This window comes from Pristis pectinata, chromosome 22 (assembly GCF_009764475.1).
Source record: "Pristis pectinata isolate sPriPec2 chromosome 22, sPriPec2.1.pri, whole genome shotgun sequence".
Taxonomy (NCBI): domain Eukaryota; kingdom Metazoa; phylum Chordata; class Chondrichthyes; order Rhinopristiformes; family Pristidae; genus Pristis; species Pristis pectinata.
In genome coordinates this window covers 13,222,871-13,246,481 of record NC_067426.1, presented here as the reverse complement: position 1 = coordinate 13,246,481, position 23,611 = coordinate 13,222,871, and the positions used below count along the sequence as shown (strand labels likewise).

Below are 23,611 nucleotides of genomic sequence, written 5' to 3'. Positions count from 1 at the left end.
ACCGCAAATCACAATTTGTATTGCCTTAGCTAGCAGGATCCTTGTAAGTTGGCACTAGAGCTGAGTCAGCCCAGAGCCCACATCAGGTAAGGGTCTGGCATTCCTGCCACTGGTACGCTGCCTCTAGTTCAGGGAAGGATGTTCTATACTTTAAACAAAGCAGAAGGCACCAATAGGGACTATTATAAACAACACACATTTTGAACACATCTATTCCTAATGAGAAAGGCTCCACTACGTGCCATTGGCACAGCAAGCACACAAGTACTTCAGTAAAGTTGCCATCTTTTCATGTGTGAAGCTATTGAACACAGCACCTTTCACAGAGGCCAGAAGTTAAATCACCTGCACGTTATGGCACAAACTGTAATCAGTAACGGTTTCAAGCTATTAGCACAGAAGTGTGTTTTTTCCCTACTTACCCAGAAAAATCAGCAGACAACTCTTCACCATCCAGGACATAGACTCTGATGATCTGACAGATGGTTAGGTAGGCCATTGCTACCAGGAAACTGTACCTGAAATGATATATTGAATGGTGGATCAGATAGAACCAGTGCATACTCCATAATTGGAGACCACGTATTGCCACAAATAAAACAATCCTGTTATTTTGATTGATGATGGATGCCAAAGTTTTCACCAGAGAGTATATTCTGTGCTTGTTCCCTGGAGATGAAGTAGTACATCATCTTCACTGACTCCTGGTTTGCTCCAGCATTAAAGAGGGCCAAATCTGCCCAGTTCACTGCCAAAAGAGGCATCATTCTTCCAGTGTAGAGCCCAGCGATTGTTACACTTACTGCCAATATCCTTGCATTTCTCCCCAGTGAATTCTGCTACCCCACCCCCCCACCAATTGCACTTCCAAACAGATCCTCCCAAGCCCCCAGATACATCTTAGTCAAATTCAGAAGCTGCGTCAACATCAGATGGCCAGTTGATTTTATTCTAACTGTGGTTGTAGTTTGTAGTAGCAGTTTCACACCACACAGTGGCCTTCTCACCCTTTTCAAAGAGCAGTTAGGAGTTGGCAGGATAGATAGTTTATTTATAGTCACTCTTGGGTTGTAGGCATTGCTGACATTTACTGCCAACCCCTACTTGTCTTTCATCCATTTGATGCAAGTGAGTGGTTTGCCAGCCTATTTAAGAAGTCAGAACTAACAAGGTCAGAAAGTGAACCAAGTATTTTTCTATATTTACTATTTTTTTAAGATGAATACAAACTCTTTAGTGACTTGAACTTCCCTGGATCTGGGGTGACTTCTTCTTCTGCTGTTTTCTGGAAGACTTCTCCGTTAATTGGGCACAGAAACCTAGAACTTCCAAGGGACCCAAATGTTGTATTGGTATATTATTGTCACTTGTACCGACGTACAGTGAAAAACCTTGTCTTGCATATCAATCGTACAGGTCAATTCATTACACAGTGCAGTTACATTGGGTTAGTCCAGGGTGCATTGAGGCAGTACAGGTAAAAACAATAACAGCACAGAGTAAAGTGTCACAGCTACAGAGAAAGTGCAGTGCAATAAGGTGCAAGGTCACAACAAGGTAGATCGTGAGGTCAGAGTCCATCTCATCATACAAGGGAACTGTTCAATAGTCTTGTAACAAAAAGGCATCACTTAAAGGGTGATACGCAGGCCTAGGATGATGCAAAGTCAGTGGCTGGGAGAGGATTGAGGATAGGAAAGGGGTGAGGGGGGGACGGTATAAGCAAACAAGAGCAGCTTCTGGGAGAATGGGAGGGGTCTGCATGCAAAAGCAGGGTTGGGGTGGTGAGGGGGAGTGGTGGAAGTTGACAATTGGATAAGTGGCTGATGGGGAATTCAGTGGAGATTCAAGCGTCAGAAGTGATGTCAGATACTCAAGGCCTGGGCATTAAGAGGTCAGGAATGAGATCAGGGTGGGTGGGTGTGGAGGACAAGAATGGGGATGTACAGAATCCCTTAGGATCAAAAGATAATTACAGAGTCCCAATTCAATGCTGTTACAAAGCTGTAACCATCACCAATAGCTTGTCCTGGTCCAATCACATAGATGCCACGGCCAAGAAAGCTCACCAGCACCTCTACTTCCTCAGGAGGCTAAAGGAAATTCAGCATGTCACCATTGACCCTCACCAATTCTTATTGATGCACCAGAGAAAGCATCCGATCCGGATGCTTCACGGCTTGGTATGGCAACTGCTCACTCTGTCCACAATGTAAGAAACTGCAGAGAGTGGTGGACACAGCTCAGCAGATCATGAAAACCAGCCTCCTCTCTATGGACTGTCTACACTTCTCGCTGCTTCAGAAAAGCGGCCAACATAATCAAAGACCCCTCCTAGACAGGACATCCTCTCTTCTCCCCCCTCCCATCAGGCAGAAGATACAAAAGCTTGAAAGTACGTACCACCAGGCTCAAGGACAGTTTCTATCTTGGTGTTACAAGACTATTGAACTGACCTCTTGTACAATAAGATGGACTCTTGACCTCACAATCTACCTCATCAAGGCCTTGCACCTTATTGTCCACCTGCACCACACTTTCTCTGTAATAGTAACACTATATTCTGCATTTTGTTATTGCTTTTCCCTTGTACTACCTCGATGGACTGATTTAGTGAAATGATCTGTATGTATAGCATGCAAAACAAAGTTTTTCCACTGTACCTCAGTACATGTGACAATAATAAACTAATTACTACTTAGCTGGCTGGTGAATGTCCATGAATGGTCACCACTTGGACAGGTTGGTTCTACTTCCCTTCCCCCCAAACAATGCAGTGAGAGAGGTGTTGCCCATCTATCATCATCATCCCTGGTAATTTAGAAATCATGCCAGGTGCACAACAGTAAAAAATACCAGAAAAGATGAAATAAAACCAGAAAATCCAGATTGATTGGTGTCTCAGAGGACACAGAGCCCCACCCAGATCCCAATCAAATTGCTGAGCAGTTCTAGAATTTTCCATCTTTAATTCAAAAGAGTAGAAGTGCTTTGTAAGTGTCATATTACTTAAGGGGGCAGAGCAAATATGATTGCTCAAGGCTAGGGTTAAGTCCCGCTGCAGAGGCTAGTCACATCTACGCTGTTCCCACAGTTACGTCAATATCTGGAATAGTTTGTGCACAGGAAGAGACAAAGGATTCCAGCCACCCTCTGAGATTAGTAATGTTCCTGCCTATTCCCACACAGATCAGTAGAGATTGAGAGATCACACATCAGCCATGACTCAGGGGGGCAACACTCCCATCTGAGGCACAGGTTGTGGGATATCACCTCATACCAGAGGCATGACCAAGCAGTGTTGATACTGACTACCTGACAGACTGGCCTTAGATAGGATGTTAAATCCAATGCTTACAGGACACTATGGTTAGACACAAATCCTTAAAGGGCAGGGAGCTCTGAATTACCAGCAAGTATTCCTTCCAATATCATTAAAACATGTGATCTGGTCATTTATTTTTTTAAAAAATCAGAATCAGGTTTATTATCACTGATGCACGTCATGAAATTTATTGTTTTGCAGCAACAGTACAGTGCAAGACATAAATGTTACTACAAGTTACAAAAAATAAGATAAATAAATCTTGGTACTATTATAGGAACACATTGTGGACAACTACAATATCTCTGTCCCTACATTCCAGCAGTGTCTATAATTCAAAATTATGCCATTGCCAAGTCTTTTGGAATGCCTCAAGGCCATGAAGAGCTGTACAACTTCAATTCTCTCTTACACATTTTCTAAGCCACACCAAGTGTGTTTTGTGTTTTGTTCTAGGTGAGTAAGACCCTGAGTGTGCTGAACATGGCTGTGCTCAATCTTGGGTAAGTGACACCAAGCAAGTTAGACATAAATGCCAACAAATCAGATTATCACCCATTCTTGGTGCATTAGGTGGATACCACGTTGCGGCCTAATGCCAAATTGAGAAATTGGGACATCCTTGCTTTAAGAAATTGTTATCATAGTTTATCCTCTTTAAGCAGCATTGAAACCTGGCACACTTTCACAGGTGCATCAGGTACCATTTCACCCACTCCCTGCCCACTGGTAGCGGGTCAGCACCGTCAAAGGGATCTCTCTGTGGTGACAACCACACAAGTTACAATGAAACCAGAGGGAGGGTTTGGGAAGCAGAATTCAGGTTAGGATGGGGGGGGGGGGGGGTGGTGGTGGTGGTGGTGGTGAGAAGAGAGAGAGGGTAATAAATAGAACAGGAGGGGGACATTGAGGAGACAAGATGTAATTGTGGGCCCCTCAGTATGATTGGGCCTAATACCACAACCTGACCAATCCACAGCATCATCAGGACCACAGTCTGCTGATGAGGAAAATCAAGGGAGGAGGCACAGGGGTCTCCAGATGAGGACCACACACCCCAGAGACTTGGATCATATGCCAAGTCATTCTCATATTTTCTTACAACATAGGAAGTGGCCATTTGGCCCATCAAGTCTAAGCTGGTTCTCAGCGCAATCCCATGAATCCCATCTCTGACCCCCTTCAATGATTCCCTTGTAACCTATCCTCACTCACATGTCCATTAACTCCACCCAGATCCTCCCGTCACCCAGCTACGGGTAATTACATTAGCCAATAAACTGCCACCCAGCAGAATTTTGGGTTACCCCAAGCATTGGTAGACAACAGCAACATTTTGAGCCACAGATATCTGTGATGTATGGACATTAGTGCAGGAAGGCTTTGATTGTGCTCAGACTACTAGCCGTAGGATTTTTAGTGCCACAGTTGATCAATGTAACACCACTGCCCTAGTGGGGACATTTTAAATCACAGTGGAATCACAACTTTCACTGCAATCTAAAACTCCAGAAAAAAACTGCAGCTACTGGAAGTCAGAAACAAAAACTGTAAATGCTGGAATTACTCAGCAGGTCAGGCAGCATCTATGGAAAGGGAAACAGTTAACATTTCAGGTCATGGACCCTTCATCAGAACTGAGGGGAGTTTCTGGTGTACATTTTACACAATGAGCCAATTTGATATTGGGCAAGTTTAACACTGTAAAAGTCTGATGTCAGGAAGATTAACAGTCTCATTAAAGGCATTAACTGTCTAAATTGAATCTGCACTTTCTCCAGCGTGTCCAAACAATTTCTGTAATATGGCAACCAGAACAGTGCACAGCACTCCAAGTATGGTCCAATGACTAGAGTATAATCCTTCTTTACAATTCCAATTCTCTGGAAATGAGCTCTTTATTTTTATTAGTTCGTATTGTATCTCAGAAAAACTTACAATTAGTAAATACTTATTTTAGGTGGTGTAGCAGCATTCTGCTCATTCCAAGTTTAGTCATATTTGCTAAACTTGCTAAGAAACAGAGTACTATAATTTGGCTTTTATCCAGCATTCCTTTCAACCAAAACCAATATTTGTTCATCTGTGTGGTGGTTAGATGACACATGTTCCAGAAGTAATAATTTTTTTTTTTGCTTATTGTCCACTGGAAGGGAGAGCCAGAATGGTGACAACACATTAAAGAAAAATAGTTGTTTTCATCTTCAATGAATTTTTGCATTATGAAAATTGTTGCAGTGAGAGGGAAAGAAGGGAGGTTTTGACTGGATGGAACAATGGGGATTTTGCGACAAAGCTACAAAGGGATACACCCAGAGTTGCCGACTGTTGGCCCCTAGCAGGCAGGACAATCGACAAGATTAATAGAGTTCAAAATGCACTGAATTGGATGACATTTGAACACCAGATCTTTTCACTGGAATCTGGGCATCCTTCCAGACAGAGTGAAATTTTGGACCCGACTCCCTGTAATCTTCTCAGGTGGGAGGATCAATCCATTCAGGATTACAGCTGCCAATGACCACTTCAACTCAGGGCAGATTAGAAACTAACAGTGTCCACTTACACAAATGAATCATAGGATGAAGCTGCTCAGCCCACTATGCTGCACTGGTTCTTGGAAGAGCCATCCCACATCCTCAAGTTCTTCTATGAACTTGAAATTTAACTGACAAAATATTTGACCAACTGCAAATTAAATACAATTTCTGGAATTGTATTTAATTTGCAATTTGCACTACCTTCTCCAGGTCCAAGTAAAACTTTTCTGCTCCTTTCCCCTGCGGATGTTTTGCTAACCATTTTAAATCTACGAACTCTGGTTGTTGACTCATTTGGCAGAGGGAATAGTTTGTCTCTAGCTACTCATTGATTCACTCCAATCAAACAACCACTTCAACCTGAAACCAGTTTGAACACAAGCTGACGTCTGATACAGTTGTTCAGTGCTATTAAGTACATTTGTCAACCTATGTGAATTTAATAGGAATGCAATTAGAAAAAAATGTCAAATTCCTCCCTCCAGAATTCAAGTACTTCCAGCTGCTGTGGAGAGAATAAAGAAAATGGGCATATTCTCCTTAGGGGAGACTGGGTTAAAGGAAATATAATAAAAGTATTCAAAAATTATGTAATTTTTTCATTGAATAAATAAGGAGAACTTGTTTCCACTAGCAAAAGTTTCAGTAACTGAAGTAAAGAAGTAGACATGGGAGGACACTTTCTTACTTGTTGATCTGTTAAGATTTGTTATGTGCAGCAAACAGTATCGACAGTAACTTTCAAAGGGGAAATGGATAAATACTCAAAAAAAACAGATTGCAAAGTTGTTGAGGTCTTCTTCAAAAAGCCGCTACGGGCATCAGTGTTCTCTTTTGCTTTAAGATTCTTCAATTTTAATCTATAAACAATTGGTATCAACATGTTCAGGTGACACCAAAATTGATGTATAGTTAATCCCAAGGAAGATAGCAACAAAATACAAGACATCAGCAAGTTTACAGAATAACCACGCAAGTGGCATATTGACATTACAAGGAAAAATACAAGGATCAAAGGGATCCAAAAACCGAGACAAATCACGAAAGGTAGGTTGAAATAGTCATAAAATGGAAGCAGAGCAATGGTTCATACGTAGAGGAACAGAATTCAAGAGCAGTGAGATGAAGTGAAACTTACATAGAACCACAGTCATGGTCCAATTTAAAAAAGGGACCAAAAACACTGGAGAAGATGCATGAAATATTTACAAAGATGATCCCATTCATGATTTAAAGGTTCCTCTCTAACACACTAGTCCAAGGAACCCAGAACAAACAAGACCATAAGTTCATTTTAAAAATGTTGTGACTTTATAAATGCTAAGGGACAGGGCAATGAATTGTCTTCTCACTAGCAAAATTGTTGCAAGTTCATTCCTACATACTCCCTCTAAGGCTCATGCATATCACCATGATAGTTAATACAAAACAAAGAATAAAGAAGTTGGATTTTATTTACTGCCATCACATTCACCAACACAATTCCATGCCCATTATCAATGCGGTCTTCATCGCAAACCACCAAAAACACCAATAACAACAATCATTACCAACATCAATTACAACAGACTGCACTTGCATGGCAACATTAGTATGGGAAAACAAGCTTCAAACTGTCATTTGAGAAGCAACCAACCTTTAAGGAAATTTTAGACTTTAAATGTAGGGGGGGGAGATAATGAGGCAAAACAATTTTGGGTGGCCCACCACCAATGACTACAAAGGGGGAAGTGGAGATGACACAGCAATATTACCACTTGAGACTTACAAGATTCTGGAAGGAATTCACAACATAGATACTGAGGACTGGAGTTTAGAAGAATGGGGGCTCATCCAGAGGATAAGAAAATCAGCCACTTACAGCTGGGATATAAAGAAATGTCTTTACTCAGCACCTCTCTGTATCAGCTCATTCATAAAGGCTGAAATCATTAGACTTTTGAAAAGTTGGGGAATTCTGACATTCCTCCATGCTGGAAAGCTGGTGCGATAGAGGATTGGATGTGATTTTATTAAATATTAGAGTTGGCTCAGGGAGCTCCAGAACTGAACAGCAGAGGGCGGGACACAGTACTGAGATAGAATGAGACAAGGTTATGGAGGGGATCAGCAAGGAAAGCCTGTAAGGAAATGGGTCTAAGGAGATAAAAGTATGGATTCCACTTTGCAAATAAAGAAGTTCAGACACCTTTTTAAATAAAAAGGAAATCTGAGACTCCATTCAGATTCGATCTCTTCATTAATATCTACCCAGCATTTTTCCAATTATACCTGCTGGCCTCACCAATTCCTAAATAAAGCCAAAGCTGCATATCCTCCATCAGTTTTTCATGTAATATTTTAGTGCTGTCACAGACTATTGGCACCACTGGAGTTTTCTGCTTTATTGATATTGATGGATCTCTCAAAATACTTGCCCTACCACTTAAAACTTAAGTATCTCAAAAAAAAAATCCATGCAGGAGCGACTTCAGAGATGCACTCATGTCAAGGTTATGAGAAACACAACCGCCTCTCTCACTTGAATAAGGCTGCAGCTTCAGAGAATGTAAACCTGGGTCATTCAGGAGAGGAGTAAATTGGCATTGAAAATATCATCAAATCAGACTTGGTTATGACATCAACATTAATTTAATTTGACATCAAATTGAGAAGTTCAATGGTGAACTTGCATCATGATCAAATGCTGGCACTTGAACAACCTTAGGGAGAATTAAATGTTTACTTACTTGTGAATGTTCTTGATGTGTACCGTCACCATAACACAGTACAACAAGATTACCTCTCCGAGGAAGTGAATAGCATATCTGAAATGGAAAAACAACAATCACATTTAGTATGGGCCACTGACTAATAAAAGCAAAGGTGGGAAATTATACTGACTAGCACAGAAACATGCTATTCAGCCCACCTAGTCTATACAGGTGTTATTATACCCCACGAGCCTCCTCTCCACCCTCATAATCCCATCAGCCAAGGACTGTTAGAATTTGCATCCATGTATAAATTTACCAGATTATGCCAAAGAAAATTACACCAATCAGTAAATTCTGAAGTTCAGTAATGAATACATGGTGGGACATGGTTTGGAAAGGTTTAGAAGGTTATGGGCCAAATGGGATATCTTTCTTGGCATGACACTAATTGCTTCATTGTACAGTCAAAGCGGCAGCCAATTTTACACACACACACACACAGAGCAGAAGATGGAGGGTCAGTTAATCTGTTCCTGTGGGTCTGCCACACCAGTTTATAACTGGTGTTTAAGCTCCATCCAACCCTCCTTCCACCCTACTTCATTACTTTATTCAGTATAGCCTATATTCCTTTCTCCCTCACACATTTATCAAATTCTCCCCAAATGTATCAATGCTATTCACATCTATACTATTTGCATATTTTCACCACCCTCTCTAATGAAGCTTTCTTTGATTCCTTCCCCCCCCCCCCATTAGGTTCATCTGCATCTATTGTATTATAAATGGACCCCACCCCACCCCCCATATAGAAGTACCTTTGTCACAACTGTGTCAAGCCCTTACATTATGTTAAAGACCTCCATCAGGTTAACCCTCAAATTAATTTAAAAGCCAGTTTAATTTTTCTTTATAGTTCTAATCTCCCACTTCCAGTATCACTCTTGTAAATTGCTTTTTTGCACCTTTAGTTAGTGCTTCAAATAAAATGGAGGCCATAATGTGGAAGATTACTTCTACCAGAAGCATGCAAGACACTACAAGAAAAAATGGCATTTATTAGCTACTGGGGAGCAGAAGCTGCACTGTATTGCAGAAATGCAGTTACTGTGGTACATTTTCAGGCATCCCATTGGCTTCTAAAAGCAGGCTTTATGCCTCTCCCAAATGTTAATAAAGAGCCTTGTGTTTATCTTAAAACCCATTTTAAAAATTGGTTTGTGTTGGTCAGATGTCAGTAGTGAGATAAGAGGAGTAGAAGATGAGGAGGATGTAGTTCGGTCTCCCAACAGCACTGTTTACGCAATCTCACTCAAGTAGACTGAAACGAGGTAAAAAAAAAGGGACACCATTCAATCTCTACAGCCTATTGAATCATTAATGTAGATGCCATCTGTGGCTTAGTGAATATCCCCTTCTTCTCCTTCAGTAGACTGTGGACTGAAACCCTTCTCTGATCCAGGATGGTACATCAAAGGAATGCTGAGGGAACACTCCACTAGTGGAGGGACCCTCTTAACTGAAGCATTAAGGTCCTGTCTGCCTACTCAGGAAGGTCTCACTGAGACTACTTTGAAGTGCAGCAGAGATCACCGCAGAATCCTAGCCAAAGCTAATCGTTCACCCATCATCATTAAAAGAGTATCTATTCATTATCCTACAGCTTTTCATAGCACCCTGCTGTGAGCAATTAGTATCAGAAGCATATCCTTGCCTGCAAAACTATCCCCATCTCTGTAACTTCCTCCAACTTTACAACCCTATGTGATTACTGTATTCCTTTAATTTTGGCCTCTTGCGACTCCTTGAGTCCTCTCAAACTGGTGGTTCCCAGCCACCCAAGTCCTGAATTCAGAAATTCTCTCTTTAAAGTCTCTCCACCATTCTTTAAGCTACTATATAATTTAGCTCTTTCAGCAAGCTGAAAAATCAAAACAAAAAACTGCAGATGTGGGAAATGTAAAAGAAACAGAAAATGCTGGAAACACTTAGCAGGCTCAAGCAGCATCAATGGAAAGAGAAACAGTCAACATTTCAGGTCGTAAGCTCGTGATTTGTTCTGACAATTCTTTTCGTAAGCTGTTGGTCACCTTTCTCTTCATCCCCTTATTTGGTTTGGTACCCGGTTTTGTTCAGTAACACACCTGTAAAATATCCCAGGGTAGTTCACAATGTGGAAGGCACTACATAAATGTTCATTCCTATATAGCTAGATTGGTTGTTTCCCACCTTCTGCAAGATGTGATGCACAATCATTCTGGGGGCTTTTCTTCTCTGTCTGGGTTTATAAATTTTTGTCAGTTCCTCAGTATGGCTGTCACACCTCATCTCAAGGGTTTCCAGTCAATGGAATAGTTTATTCAGTCCCATAATGAGGCTTTCCCAGAATCAAACAACAGCCAATAAAAGAGAAACTGCCAGAAGAGCTGGAAAAAAAATATCAGCAAACGGATGTTCCTCTATCTGATTCACATTAACAATGAAATCGTTTAGCCTATCCAAAAATAACCAGATGGGAGCCAACTCTATCAGTGCTGGATCTGTTTGTCCACACAGATGTTTGTCCAAAAAGCTAAGAAAATAGAATTAGTATTTCTATGACACCTTTTGCAAGTTCAGGAGAGTCCAGGGTGTTTTACAGCCAATGAGGGGCCTTTGAAGAATAGACACTGTTGTAATATTGTTAACCCATCTGTCAGTGTGCACTTAGCAATCTTGCTAAAACAGCATGCAATTAATGACCACTCCATCTGTTTGAATGCTGTTGGCTGAGAATACACATTGGCCAAGATACAAGAAAGAACTTCAAAATATTGCCATGGGATACTTTCATCCATCTGACTGGTCAGACAAGGCTTCAGTTTGATTTTCCACCTGAAAGACAGCACTTCCAACTGTGTAATGTTGTACTGGAAGCATTAGCCTAAATTTTATGTTCAAATCTCTGAAGTAGGACCGAAATGAACTTGTGACTCAGAACTGAGAATGTAATCCACTGAGTCATGCCTGACACTTGATATTCCAGTTGACTTCATGTCATGTGTTGAATGGTGTTGTGAATCTGGCTCATTAACTAATCAGTGTGAGTGCCTCATCGTATTAAAAGGGCACAATGTCATGAAGCTTATACTTAACTGTTCACTTCATTAATAAACAATGTTTTGCTCAACTCTTTTTTTTAAAATCATAATAAACAGTATCCCTTTAAGTATAGCTAACCTGTTGGAAAGCTATTCCAATAGTTTTCCCAAGAGGAGAAACATCTGGTTGCAATGCCAATATAGTCTTAGAATAACAGAAAAAAAATGAGGGGTTCTTAAAATATCAGCCATCTTCCTGTCTTTATTCTTTCAAAAACACTCCCTGGAGAATTAAATTAGAAGCACTAATAGTTGTTTAGAAATTACACAGCCTGTTGCTCCACCCCTCCTCTACCTACTAAGAAAAGAGAGACTGGACAGTAAGAGTAATAGTGGATCATTAATCTCTGCAGGGAGTTGACAATGTCAAGGTAGATTTCTGGAAGTTTCAGCTGATGATCTGCAGCCTCCAGCCACCTTCAGCACCACCACTCCCACCAACCACCTCCAAATAAAAACTTTTCTACCTCTTAGCAAATGTTTTATAATCAAGAAGCTATTCAAAAATACGAGGAGAAACACTTTTTAAAATGCTCTAATGAATTTTCTTCATAGATTTTTGCTCTCAGGAGCATCCAGATGTTAGCCCTTTGTTCCTGAGGCCAAGCAGAGCAAAGCTAGGCTAGAGGTTGGCACCACAAAAGGGCAGGGGAGGGGGTGATGAGGGAGGCACCAGGATCAAGTGAATTTCTTAAAGGCATAATGATGGCACAGCCTGTGAATGTGTTCCTGCACTCTGACAACAAGCACCAACAAACCATTTGAAAGAAATAACTAATACTGCATCCTTCCCGTCCCCAGGGTGTGCCAAGGTCAATTACTTTGGAACCAGAATGCATATGGCGTCATTTGAAGTGGGGAGGGGTGGGATGTCATGTTGAAAGGGTGTGGAAGGATAAAGATCAAGAATGAAAAGTTGAGAGTCATATGGATCAATGAATAACTGCTCGAGTCTGTTTTCAATAAATATGATGACAGATGTCAGCAATTATGGTCTATGATGCCAGCTAAAATTGTTTTTAAATAAGGATGACAATTATGCTACAAGTCTGTGTTTAAATCCATGCTGAAACATATTCCTTTTTGCCAAAGAGGCGTACAGCAAGGTGCACACCTGCATATTCACGTCAACGCACTCTCACACAATTTTAGTCAAGTGAAATTATGCAGTCCTGATCCGCCCATACTTGATTATTTATTCTGAACAGTTTAAGGTGGTTGTATTTCTTTCTTTCATGGACTATGTGTGTCAGATGAGCAAAAATGACAGCAGTCTACTGGCAGCACAGTGGTCTACTAGTAGCAATGTTGCCTCACAGTTCCAGAGTTCAATCCTGACCGTCGGCACTGTCCATGTGGAGTTTGCACATTTTCCCTGTGACTTCGAAGGTTTCCCCTGGGTGCTCTCATATCCTTGCACATCCCAAAGTTGTGCAGGTGTGTAGGTTAATTCATTACTTAAATTGTCCCTAGTGTGCAGGTGAATGGTGGAATCAGGGGACAACTGATGGGAATGTGGGGAGAATAAAACAGGATTTGTGAAGAATTCCTGTAAATGGGGGCTCAATGATCTGCATAGACTCAAGGGCCTATTTCGATGCCATATAATACCATGACTCTGCAGCTAAAAGTAGCAAAGAAAGGTTAGTGGAGAGATTTTATGGAAAGACAATTTAGAAAGGCAAGGGTTCACAATACAAATCACTGTCCTTTGGCTGCATTATTTCTTGACTTCTCAAGTTAAGTTTTCATTTTTGTTTTCCTTCAATTCAACATTAAAGTCAGTAATTATGCCAGGAGCAGACAGCCTTTGTTTGCTGTTGTCATCTGGATAAAGCACAGACTTACATTTCTGAGATTTGCTGATGTCAATTTACTGGCAAGTACTCATCTAATCCTAAATGGCGAGGTCCAGTGTCACAGCAGGGTCTTGCCCAACATAATTGGTTCACATTGGCGAGCCAGAATAAGTCCCACCCACAAGGCAGCCGAAACAGCTTTGACAGCTGGCAGAGCCTTTGTCAAAGCTGTCAAAGGCTTTAAATGCTTCTGAATATCTCCAACAAATAGAAACATTCCAAGACTATTCAAAATCAATTAAACATTAAAAAATAAATCATTAAAAAGTATGCAAAGTACTTTCCAGTAATTAAAACCATTAGCACAAACTGAAATAATTCAAAAAAAATGTGAATTACCATGCAATTCCCCTTCTACCTTGCAGAAATTCCTTTCCATTTAAGTGAATGGGTTTGTTGTGCCAGTGCTAGTTTGAACCTGGCACAAGTTCAACTGGAAGATTCTTTAGCTTAAGTTTCTGGGTTTCCTGACACATTAGTGTAAATGCCAGCAGCTCAGTATGAAACTGCTAGCATTTTCCAGCAAGTTCCAACTAAAAGTTAATCTCAACCTCTTTAGTTATTTTCAAATCAAAATCTTTAACTTTGTGACTTTGGCACATCTAGATATGGGGAGAGAGAGAGGCAGAATCCAAGGATCAATAAAATGGGAACATGCATTTCATACTACTTTCCACAGCCCTTAACACTTTACACCCAGTAAAATATCTTTGAAATACAGTCACTATTATAATCTAATTTACTATATAATATCATAAGGTAATTTGCATACAGCAAGCCCCTATGACTAATAATGCTCAGATTTAGCACCTCTACTTCCTCAGGAGGCTAAAGAAATTCGGTTTGTCCCCCTTGACTCTCACCAACTTTTACCGATGCACCATAGAAAGCATCCTATCTGGATGTATCATGGCTTGGTACGGCAACTGCTCTGCCCAGGACCGCAGGAAACTGCAGAGTTGTGGACACAGCCCAGAGCATAATGGACACCAGCCTCCCCTCCTTGGGCTCTGTCTTTACCTCTCGTAGTCTTGGTGAAGCAGCCAGCATAATCAAAGACCCCACCCACCTGGGACATTCTCTCTTCTCTCCTCTTCCATCAGGTAGAAGATACAGGAGGCTGAGGGCATGTACCAGTAGACTTAAGGACAGCTTCTACCCCACTGTGATAAGACTATTGAACAGTTCCCTTATACAATGAGATGGACTATGACTTCATGATCTACCTCGTTGTGACCTTGCACTTTATTGCACTGCACTTTCTCTGTAGCTGTGACACTTTACTCTGTACTGTTGTTGTTTTTATCTGTACTACATCAATGGACTCTTTACTAACTCAATGTAACTGCACTGTGTAATGAATTGACCTTTATGATCAGTATGCAAGAAAGTTTTTCCACTGTGTCTCAGTACAAGTGACAATAATAATTTTTTATAAATTTTATTTACAGCGTGGTAACAGGCCCTTCTGGCCCAACGAGTCCACGCAGCCCATTTTAAACCCATGTTAACCTACCCGTACGTCTTTGGAATGTGGGAGGAAACTGGAGCACCCGGAGGAAACCCACGTAGACACGGGAGAACGTACAAACTCCTTACAGACAGCGACAGGAATTGAACCCCGATCGCTGGCGCTGTAATAGTGTCGCGCTAACTGCTACGTTAATACCAGTTTCGACCAGGATAACAAGGAAACTCCATTGCTCTCTTTGAACGTGCCATCCAAACCACCACAGACAGCAGTCAAGGCTTGGTTTAATGTCTCATCTAAATGAGTAAGCAACTCCCACAGTACACATGGATTGTTAGCTTGGTCAGTGCTGGAGTCCCTAGAGTTAGATCCACAACCATCTAACATTGAAGCTCCTAAACCACAGTTTAGCAACTGTTCGTCTAGATTGAGCACATGTTATAAATACAGACCCAATACATTTGGAACCAGGAAATCCCCAAAATATGTTGGAGCCAAAAACATTGGTATTCATTTATTATCACATGTACTGAGATTTCATGAAAAGCTTTGGTTTGCGTGCCAGTCAGATTACGCCATACACAAGTACATTGAGGAAGTTTTTAAAAAGAAAACAGAATGTGAAATATAGCGTTGCAGTTACAGAGAAAGTGCAGTGCAGGTAAACAAATAAAGTACAAAGGCCACAACATGGTAGATTGGGAGATCAAGACTTCCAGTTTTAGTGTATGAGGGGTCCATTCAAGAGTCTGATAATAGAGGGATAGAAGCTGTCCGAGTCTGATGTATGTTCCTCTTGAGCCAGCAGATTATGGAGGACTAGGAAATCCCCAAGAATCACTTGTGGGACTGACAATACCATCCAATGAGGTTATATTGGTGGATTGGGACCAAAGTTCCTAGCCAAGGTTTCTTTCAAAATAAGAATTGTTCTTAGGAATTTGGGAATGTTGCACTAATTGCCTACCTAGAGTTACGATCTGAGCAATCATACTAAGAAGTCACGTCAAGCCTCTCGAAATTTCAGGATAAGACCTTAGCTGGAGTTTTGCATCAAATTCTGGGCTGAAGGTTGAAAAGGTATGTCAAGCCTTTTCTAAACATACAAACGGTAAAACAAAATAGTCAAAAAGGAAGAGTGGGACCACTTGGGAAGCAAAAGAAAGATATCACCTGGCAAAGGATAGGGTGAAGCTACTCTGCGAGTCCTTTGCAAGAGTCTAAACACGAGAAGAGAATGCTGTCAAGGAGGATGCAGTAAAGGAAAGGCTACAAAAAGCATTGTCAACTCGCAAAGAGGAACTACTACCTCATCAGGATAGAATGCAGTTTAAGGTAAAAAAGGATGGAAATTATGGAAGCTCTAGCCACAGTTTTCCCAATTCCCCTTAGATTTGATGGGGGGGGGGTGGGGGGTGTCAGGGGACTAGAGATTTCCTGCAGTCAGCAAAGTGGAGGGATAAACCTGGCAACCACAGTGAGGAAAACTTTAGATAGTAACTGGATGACAAATTAATCACCATGGTAAAATATGAATGAATAAATGAAATGGGTTATTAAAAGACAAACCATATTAAGGTTAATGAAGTTAATGCTGTAGCATGGACTTTCAAAGTTCCACTTGATAGATCTGTTAACTAAAGTCCATGTGATTAAAAAGCAGTAGTTATGTGGATGTTATTAGATGAGCAACAGAAATTAGAAGGCAGTGACTGGTTCTCTCCCCAGACTGGAGGGAAGCAAGTACTGATGTCACCAGGGCTCTGTTTAGACCACTATTCAATTTGATGTATACTTCTGACCTAGATGTGGAGAGTTAGAGGATAATTTCAAAATGTGCATGTGGCACGTAACTCAAATGTAGCAAATTGTAAAGATATTGAGAGATTTCAGAAAAACTGGTAAAGTGATCAAGACATATTTGGTGCAAAAAGAGTAATTTGGCTAGGAATAGCGAAGAGAGATGATATAAACAGAATTACTTCAGAAGTACTCAGCAGACCAAGCAACATTGTGGAGAGAGAAACAGTTATTGTTTCAGTTCAATGACTGAAATCAGATTTTGTGCATCTGCAATATTTTGCTTTTGGCCATAAATGGAATCACAGAATCGTTACAGCATTGAGGGAATCCATTTGGCCACAGAGTCTGCATCTAAATATGGTACAATTTTAAAGAGGGTGAGAGAGAAAACTGCATATAAATATACTTTTTTTTAAGAAAGGTAGCAGGATAACTTGTGGATATATTTATGAAAGGTATAAGGGATACTTTACCATCTCAATGCAGGCAAGATGTCCAAAGAAAGGAAGTTTTGTTAAACCCATGTTAAATACTGGTTAGGCCCCAGCCTGAGTAATGTGGCCATTTCTGGGCACTATACTGTAGGAAGGATGTTAAGGCACAGGACACGATGCCAAAAAGTTTTCCTAGAACAATATCCCTGGATGAAAAACGAACTAGAGAAACTGGTGTTTTTCCTTCTCCGGAACTAAAGTAGATAATGAGCGATTAGAAAGAGGTATTCAAATAGAGGGAGGAAGTGACGGGTGAAATTGGAAGAAATCTATGCAAGTGGCAGTAATATCAGTTTTCAGTGAATACAGATAACTTGAGACTGGGTAAAGAAGGAAGAGAAAACAAAACTTTATATAGTGATGTGTTGTAATCTGGTACGGATCAGCTGAAAGGGTTATGGAAGAAGTATCATAATAGCTTTCAAGAGATAATTGGATAAATACATGACGGGTAAAACTTATGCAGGGAAATGAGGAAAGGCTAGGGAAATGAGGCCAGTGAGACCACTCCTTGAAAGAGCCTACATAGACACAATGGGCTAAATGGCTTCCTTTTGCGATGTAAATTAAGGAACCAAAGATCAGTGTGGCAAGGAAAGATTTTAGTAAGCAGCTAGGACATTTGTACATACCCAGAAATAACCAAAATCATTAAATTCAGTTTCCCAACTGTCACGGGAAGGAATAGAACCCATAAACAGTAGATTAGGTCCAATCTAAAAACAGCAGTAACATTTTGCTATCAAAGTGAGATCTACGCTTACATTCCACCCAACAGCTCACCTGGAAAGGCACCCTATTAAGTGTATACACAGATAAAAATGATTTTTGACATTTTAAGAAAATGACTGGTTAATAGTTTTGTCCATCTGGCTGCAAAGACAGGGTTTGAAAAATTAGGGCTTTGGATTAGTCAAGGAAAGTTATGGCTCTCTGGTATTAATTCCTGTTGCTATTTGTGATTTGTCCCACTGTGTGTTTAAGAAATAGACACAACAACTGGCCATTTGACACCTCACACTTCAGTACTACAGCTGATAGACAAGAAAGTGCATCATTGCTGATTAAACGAGGATCTGTCACATTAGATCTTGGATGCCAGATGTGAAATTTGAACATGCACATCAACTGCAATATTCTGTAGGTGGAGGAAAGATTTCTTTAATGTCAGATGAATGGAATTCTTGAAGTATTCCATTGTTTCTTCACACCCAGACTGAAGAAATAGATAAAAACAAAATACTTCGAGTAGTCAGGCTGGAAGAATATTTGTGGTGAACCGATTGTTGCAAACTATTTCCTGTTGAAGTCATCTGACTTACTTCTGTACACTCTTTGGGAATTGCATTGCTGCACAAACTCTAGCAAGATTCCCATCCTCTTTCAGAGTTACAAATTGACTGCTTAAATGGAAAAACAGGCTGAAGTGCCTAAATTCCACTCAGTTAGTATGTTATTACATTTATTTCCCACTCATTTTCACATGTATCCATTTCTGAAGTGAAACTGACAAGAGGCCATAGGCCATGCTTGGCACATTTGTGACATTTCCAGAGTCTGTAATTGTCATTAATCATGATGCAGTGCTTTACTGTCTTTGGAACCAGCATGTGCACACACACCTTGGCTCACATTTTTATCTGTTCTTTATCCATCAACCAGTGGAGGTGTGGGAGGAGGAGAGGAAGTTGCACTGGCAGGGATGCAGTAACTAGTTCCTTACCTGCCTCCCTATTCAGACTATGCAGCAGGGATTTGATATTTTTGAAAGAGCAAAGGGGCAAGGAGGTGTGTGAAAGATTATTCAGCACAAAAATAAATCTATTTGATTCACTACAATTTGTAACAAAGAACTAATTACAAATGAGTAAATGATTTGACCGAGTTAGAATTATGCAGAACAAGGCAGCCAATTCAGTCTTGTGTGACTGTGCCAGCTTTTCGATATAACTATGTAATTATTCTCTCTTCTGCATTTTCCTCACAACTCTGCAAGTCGTTCCTATTTCCACTTGACAGTTTCTACTCTGTCTACGTATTTCTAGCACCTTTTCCAACAGTACATTCCAAATTACAACCACTTGTTACATAAAAGAATTCACTTCATGTCTCCTATGGTTCTTTTGGAAACTTTAAATCCCTATCCCTCTCTCTATGGGGAGGGCATTCTATCAGAACCAGGATCTATCCTGGGCTCAACACATTGATGCAATCACGAAGAAGGCACGCTAGCAGCTCTATTTCATTAGGAGTTTGAGGAGATTTGGTATGTCAGCAAAGACTCTTGCAAACTTCTACAGATGTATGGTGGAGACCATTCTGACTGGTTGCATCACAGCTTGGTAAGGAGGCTCCAATATGTAGAATCGCAAAAGGCTGCAGAGGGTTGTAGACTCAACCAGTTCCATCACAGACACAACCCTCCCCAGCAGAGGATGTCTTCAAGAGGCAGTGCCTCAAGGCGGCGGCATTAGTTACTACCAACAGGGAGGTGGTACAGGAGCCTGAAGACCCACACAATGATTTAGGAACAGCTTCTTCCCCTCCTCCACCTGATGGGAAAGGGATGATAAGCAGATGGAACCAGATGGGGGAGGAGTGGGACAAAGGCTGGTAGGTGATAGGTGGTGATTATCCCATCCCTTCTAGTTCCACCTATCAGCCTCTGCCCCACCCCTCCCTCACTGTTATATACTGGCAATCTTTCCTCTTCCCTTTCAGTCCTGATGCAGGATCTTGGCACAAAACATAAACATACATCTTTTGCCTCCACAGATGCCATTCTGAGGAGGGATTTGCAACAAAATAAAAAGAATGAGATTTTAAAAAACAGAATCAGGAGCCAACATAGGTCAGAGGATGTAATGAGCATATACACGTGGCAGAGGTGGCATTCTCCTTTAAAAGCTTGTGTTACCATCCAGCCCATGGAGTAGGGTTGGGCTCTTGTTTTTTTTAAGCAACTTATGGCCATTCGTCCCAAAAACTCCAAATGTTCTTCCAGCGTTCTATATTTTGATCCATATTCCAGCATCTGCAGTCTCTTTGGACCAAGTGCTATGTGATTGTAAAAGAGTCAAGTTTAACTACCTACATACCCCTAGAGTTTTCCCCACATCTTAAAACCTGTTAATGTCTAACTTTTGCGGGTCTGATGAAAGGTTAGCAACCTGAACTGTTAAGTCTATTTCTCCCTCCACCAGTACTGCCCGACCTGATGAGCATCTCCAGTATTTTATGTTTATGATAAACCTCTTGCCTTTGTTATGGAAACCCACAATGCCAGTATCTGGTTTCAGTGAACTTCCATTAGAAATGGAAGAGCTTGGTTAATGGCTGTGATTTGACACAACTACTTACCTGCCAAAACAGAAGAATGCAAAATGAAGACCCAAGAGGGTAATGACCACATGCCTGATGACATGGCTGGTCCTGCTTGGGTGCAGGTAGTACCGAAATAAGAAGGCTGCAAACAATCCAAAAACTTGGCACATGGCAAAATTTACCTGCAAAGAAAAAAAATTCTCTGTAATTTTGTAATGTTGTAAATTGGAAAAGAACTGTATGGCAACAACTTGCATTTGCATGGCATCTTTAACAAAAGAAAATGTTCCAAGGTGCTTCACTGGAGTGATTATCAGATTAATTTGCACCAAGCCACATGAAGGGACAATTGGGACCAAGATTTTAATCCATCAGACAGATTTTAAGACACATCTTAGATGAGGACAGAGGCCAATGATGTTAAGGCTGGGAATTCCAGAGGTCTGCGCCTAGACAACTGAAGGCAGTCATCATTGTTGGAACAACAGAAGTCAGGATGCATATAGGGGAGGAGAAACTTACACCAGGGAGGGGCCAGTAGGAGGGATTTTCAAAAAAAAAAATTTTTAAAAACTGAATCAGAAGCCAATATGGGTGTGAGGATGTAACATGCATATATATGTGGCAGTAGGGGCATTCTCCTTCAAGGCCTTGTGTTGAAATCCAGCCCATGGAATAGGGTTGGCCTCCACTTTTTTTTAAACCAACTTGTGGTCACTTGTCCTAATAACTTTTAACATGACAAGATTTGAATTTTTTTGACGATGCTTCTGTGAAGCCCTTGAGATGATTTCACCAAATTAAAGGATTAATATATATGCAAGCTCTTGTATCAAAAAGTGACTGTACTATTTCATTAAGTACATACAATTCCCAATTTGTGGGAGGAACAGCAACAAGATTACCAATTCAGTTTTCTTGCTGTGTGATACACAACCTTCAATGCTTGGTAATCACTCAGTTCACTGGGCTGCAACAAAAGTTTCTTGTCACAATGAGATGATTCATTTTCTCCTAGTTCTTGTTAAACATGACGTCAACTCAAAAATTAGGCAGAAGGGGAGATTCAGTTGATGGTCAATGTACCCTTTCTCAAGTGATCCAACCAACTTAAGCAGCGCAAGATATTACTCCAGCCATTTGAGTGTTTTCTCCTTGATGCCAGTCGACTTCAGCTTACTGAGGCTCCTCAATACCACCACTCAGTTAAATGCTGCCTTAGTGTCAAAGGCAGTTGTTCTCACCTTTCCTCTGGAATTCAGCTCTTTGGTTCATGTTTGGTTCAAGGGGGCAATGGGGTTTGGAGCATAGTGGCCCTGGTGAAACCCAAGCTGGTCATCATTGAACAGGTTATTGGTGAATAGGTGCCATTTGATAGCACTGTCAATGACACCTTCTGTCATTTGCTGAAAAGAGAGAGTAGACTGGACAGTATTTAGTTGAATTGTTCTTGTCCTGCTTTTTTTTTTGAATTGTATGCGCCTGGGCAATTTTCCACATTGTCAGTGAGTTGCCAGTGTTGAAATGATTAGGATCCATCAGTTGAGAGATCTTTTTCCCCCAATTACCACAGGAACAGAATGGCCATGTACGAATTGGATAACAGCCTTACCCCTCAAATGCCACATGCTCAAGTCCCACTCCAGAGATACAAACACAATCTGACTCACTTCGCACAGTACTGCAGAGTACTTCACTGTTAAGGGTGTCATTCTTCAAATGATGTTAAATTGATGCCCAGCCTATCATTTCAGATGGGAGTTAATAGAACAATGGTTTTCTTCCGAGTGTGGTAGTCAATATTTACCCCTTCACCTGTATAACATATTATCTAGTCATATTACACTGTTGTCTACATGCAAGCTGCTTGGCATATCTCCTAACAAGTACAACAGGGACTTCACTTCAAAAGTATTTCATTGGCTGTGAAATGTATTGTAAGAGATCCTTGGATCATAAAAGATGCTGCATAAATGAGAGCCTGCCTCTATTCATAGCACTCCAACTACTGATCCAATTCCATAGGACTTTAGATTGTGCAGAGTACTTGGAGCATATATCAAGGCAGTTACACTGTGGGTGGAGGCAACAACACACCACATGAACATTACTAATGTATTATTAATACGCCAGGAAATATGTCAGCCTTCAAAGTATGATGCAACAACCTCAATCCAGTACTAGTGCATACTACACAAAGATTAAATGGCCCTTGAAGTGTTATTGCTTTGGCTTCCCCGTGCTTACATTATCATAAACTTAAAGTGAACCAGCAGGAGCTGCCTGGGAGACAGGATTGGTCAGCTCGACAGAAGACTGTAACTTTTTGATTAAAATGGGAGGAAAACAACAAAAGGTTCTTGCAGAAATAGTTCAACTTGACTTCTGTGTTTGGTCACACAAGTTCATCAGACTAATAAAAAACATCCTCCAACATGTAGTATGCCAGCTTCTCAACGTTTATTCTACTGAAAAAAAATATAAACTTACATCCTTATTTTTAAGGAAAACAAAATCTTTGAATCAACAGGGCTACCTGCTCATCAATTTGTTAATCAACCAATTTAAATATTAGAAATGTGTGCATAAAATTAAATGTTCTCATGCAGTATTCAATAATGAATTAGTACTTCAATCATAGCTAAATAGCAAAGATGTACTTGCATTTAAGTAACACCTTTGCAGCCTGAATACATGCCATCACCTATTCGCAGAAATGAATTACTTATAAACTCAAGTCACCATTTTCCTGTAAGCCACAATGCAGAGGAAGATCCTACAATGGGAATTCATTTGATTTTTGGTATGTTGGTTAAAAAATAAATTTTGCCCAGGATGAAGACAGCTCCATGATCTTACTGGAATAACACCACAGGATTCTTGGTTCGAAAAAAGCAGGTTCAGTGAGACAGATCTTGGAAAATTCACTTCCTACAAAGCAAGACCATAGTCCCACCAG

The 23,611-nt window shown here is 40.7% G+C and overlaps 1 protein-coding gene across 2 annotated transcripts in view; it reads right to left on the bottom strand.

The window, feature by feature from the left end:
* LOC127581633 (lysophospholipid acyltransferase 2-like) overlaps positions 1–23,611 on the bottom strand; it is a 50,362-nt gene that overhangs the window by 24,399 nt on the left and 2,352 nt on the right. For both annotated transcript variants that reach the window (XM_052036173.1, XM_052036174.1), the window contains 3 exons: positions 20,689–20,834; positions 8,595–8,672; positions 423–518 (listed from right to left, as the gene is read on the bottom strand). In XM_052036173.1, the coding sequence (XP_051892133.1) occupies positions 423–518; positions 8,595–8,672; positions 20,689–20,834 (320 nt within the window). The remainder of the gene's footprint in view (positions 1–422; positions 519–8,594; positions 8,673–20,688; positions 20,835–23,611) is intronic.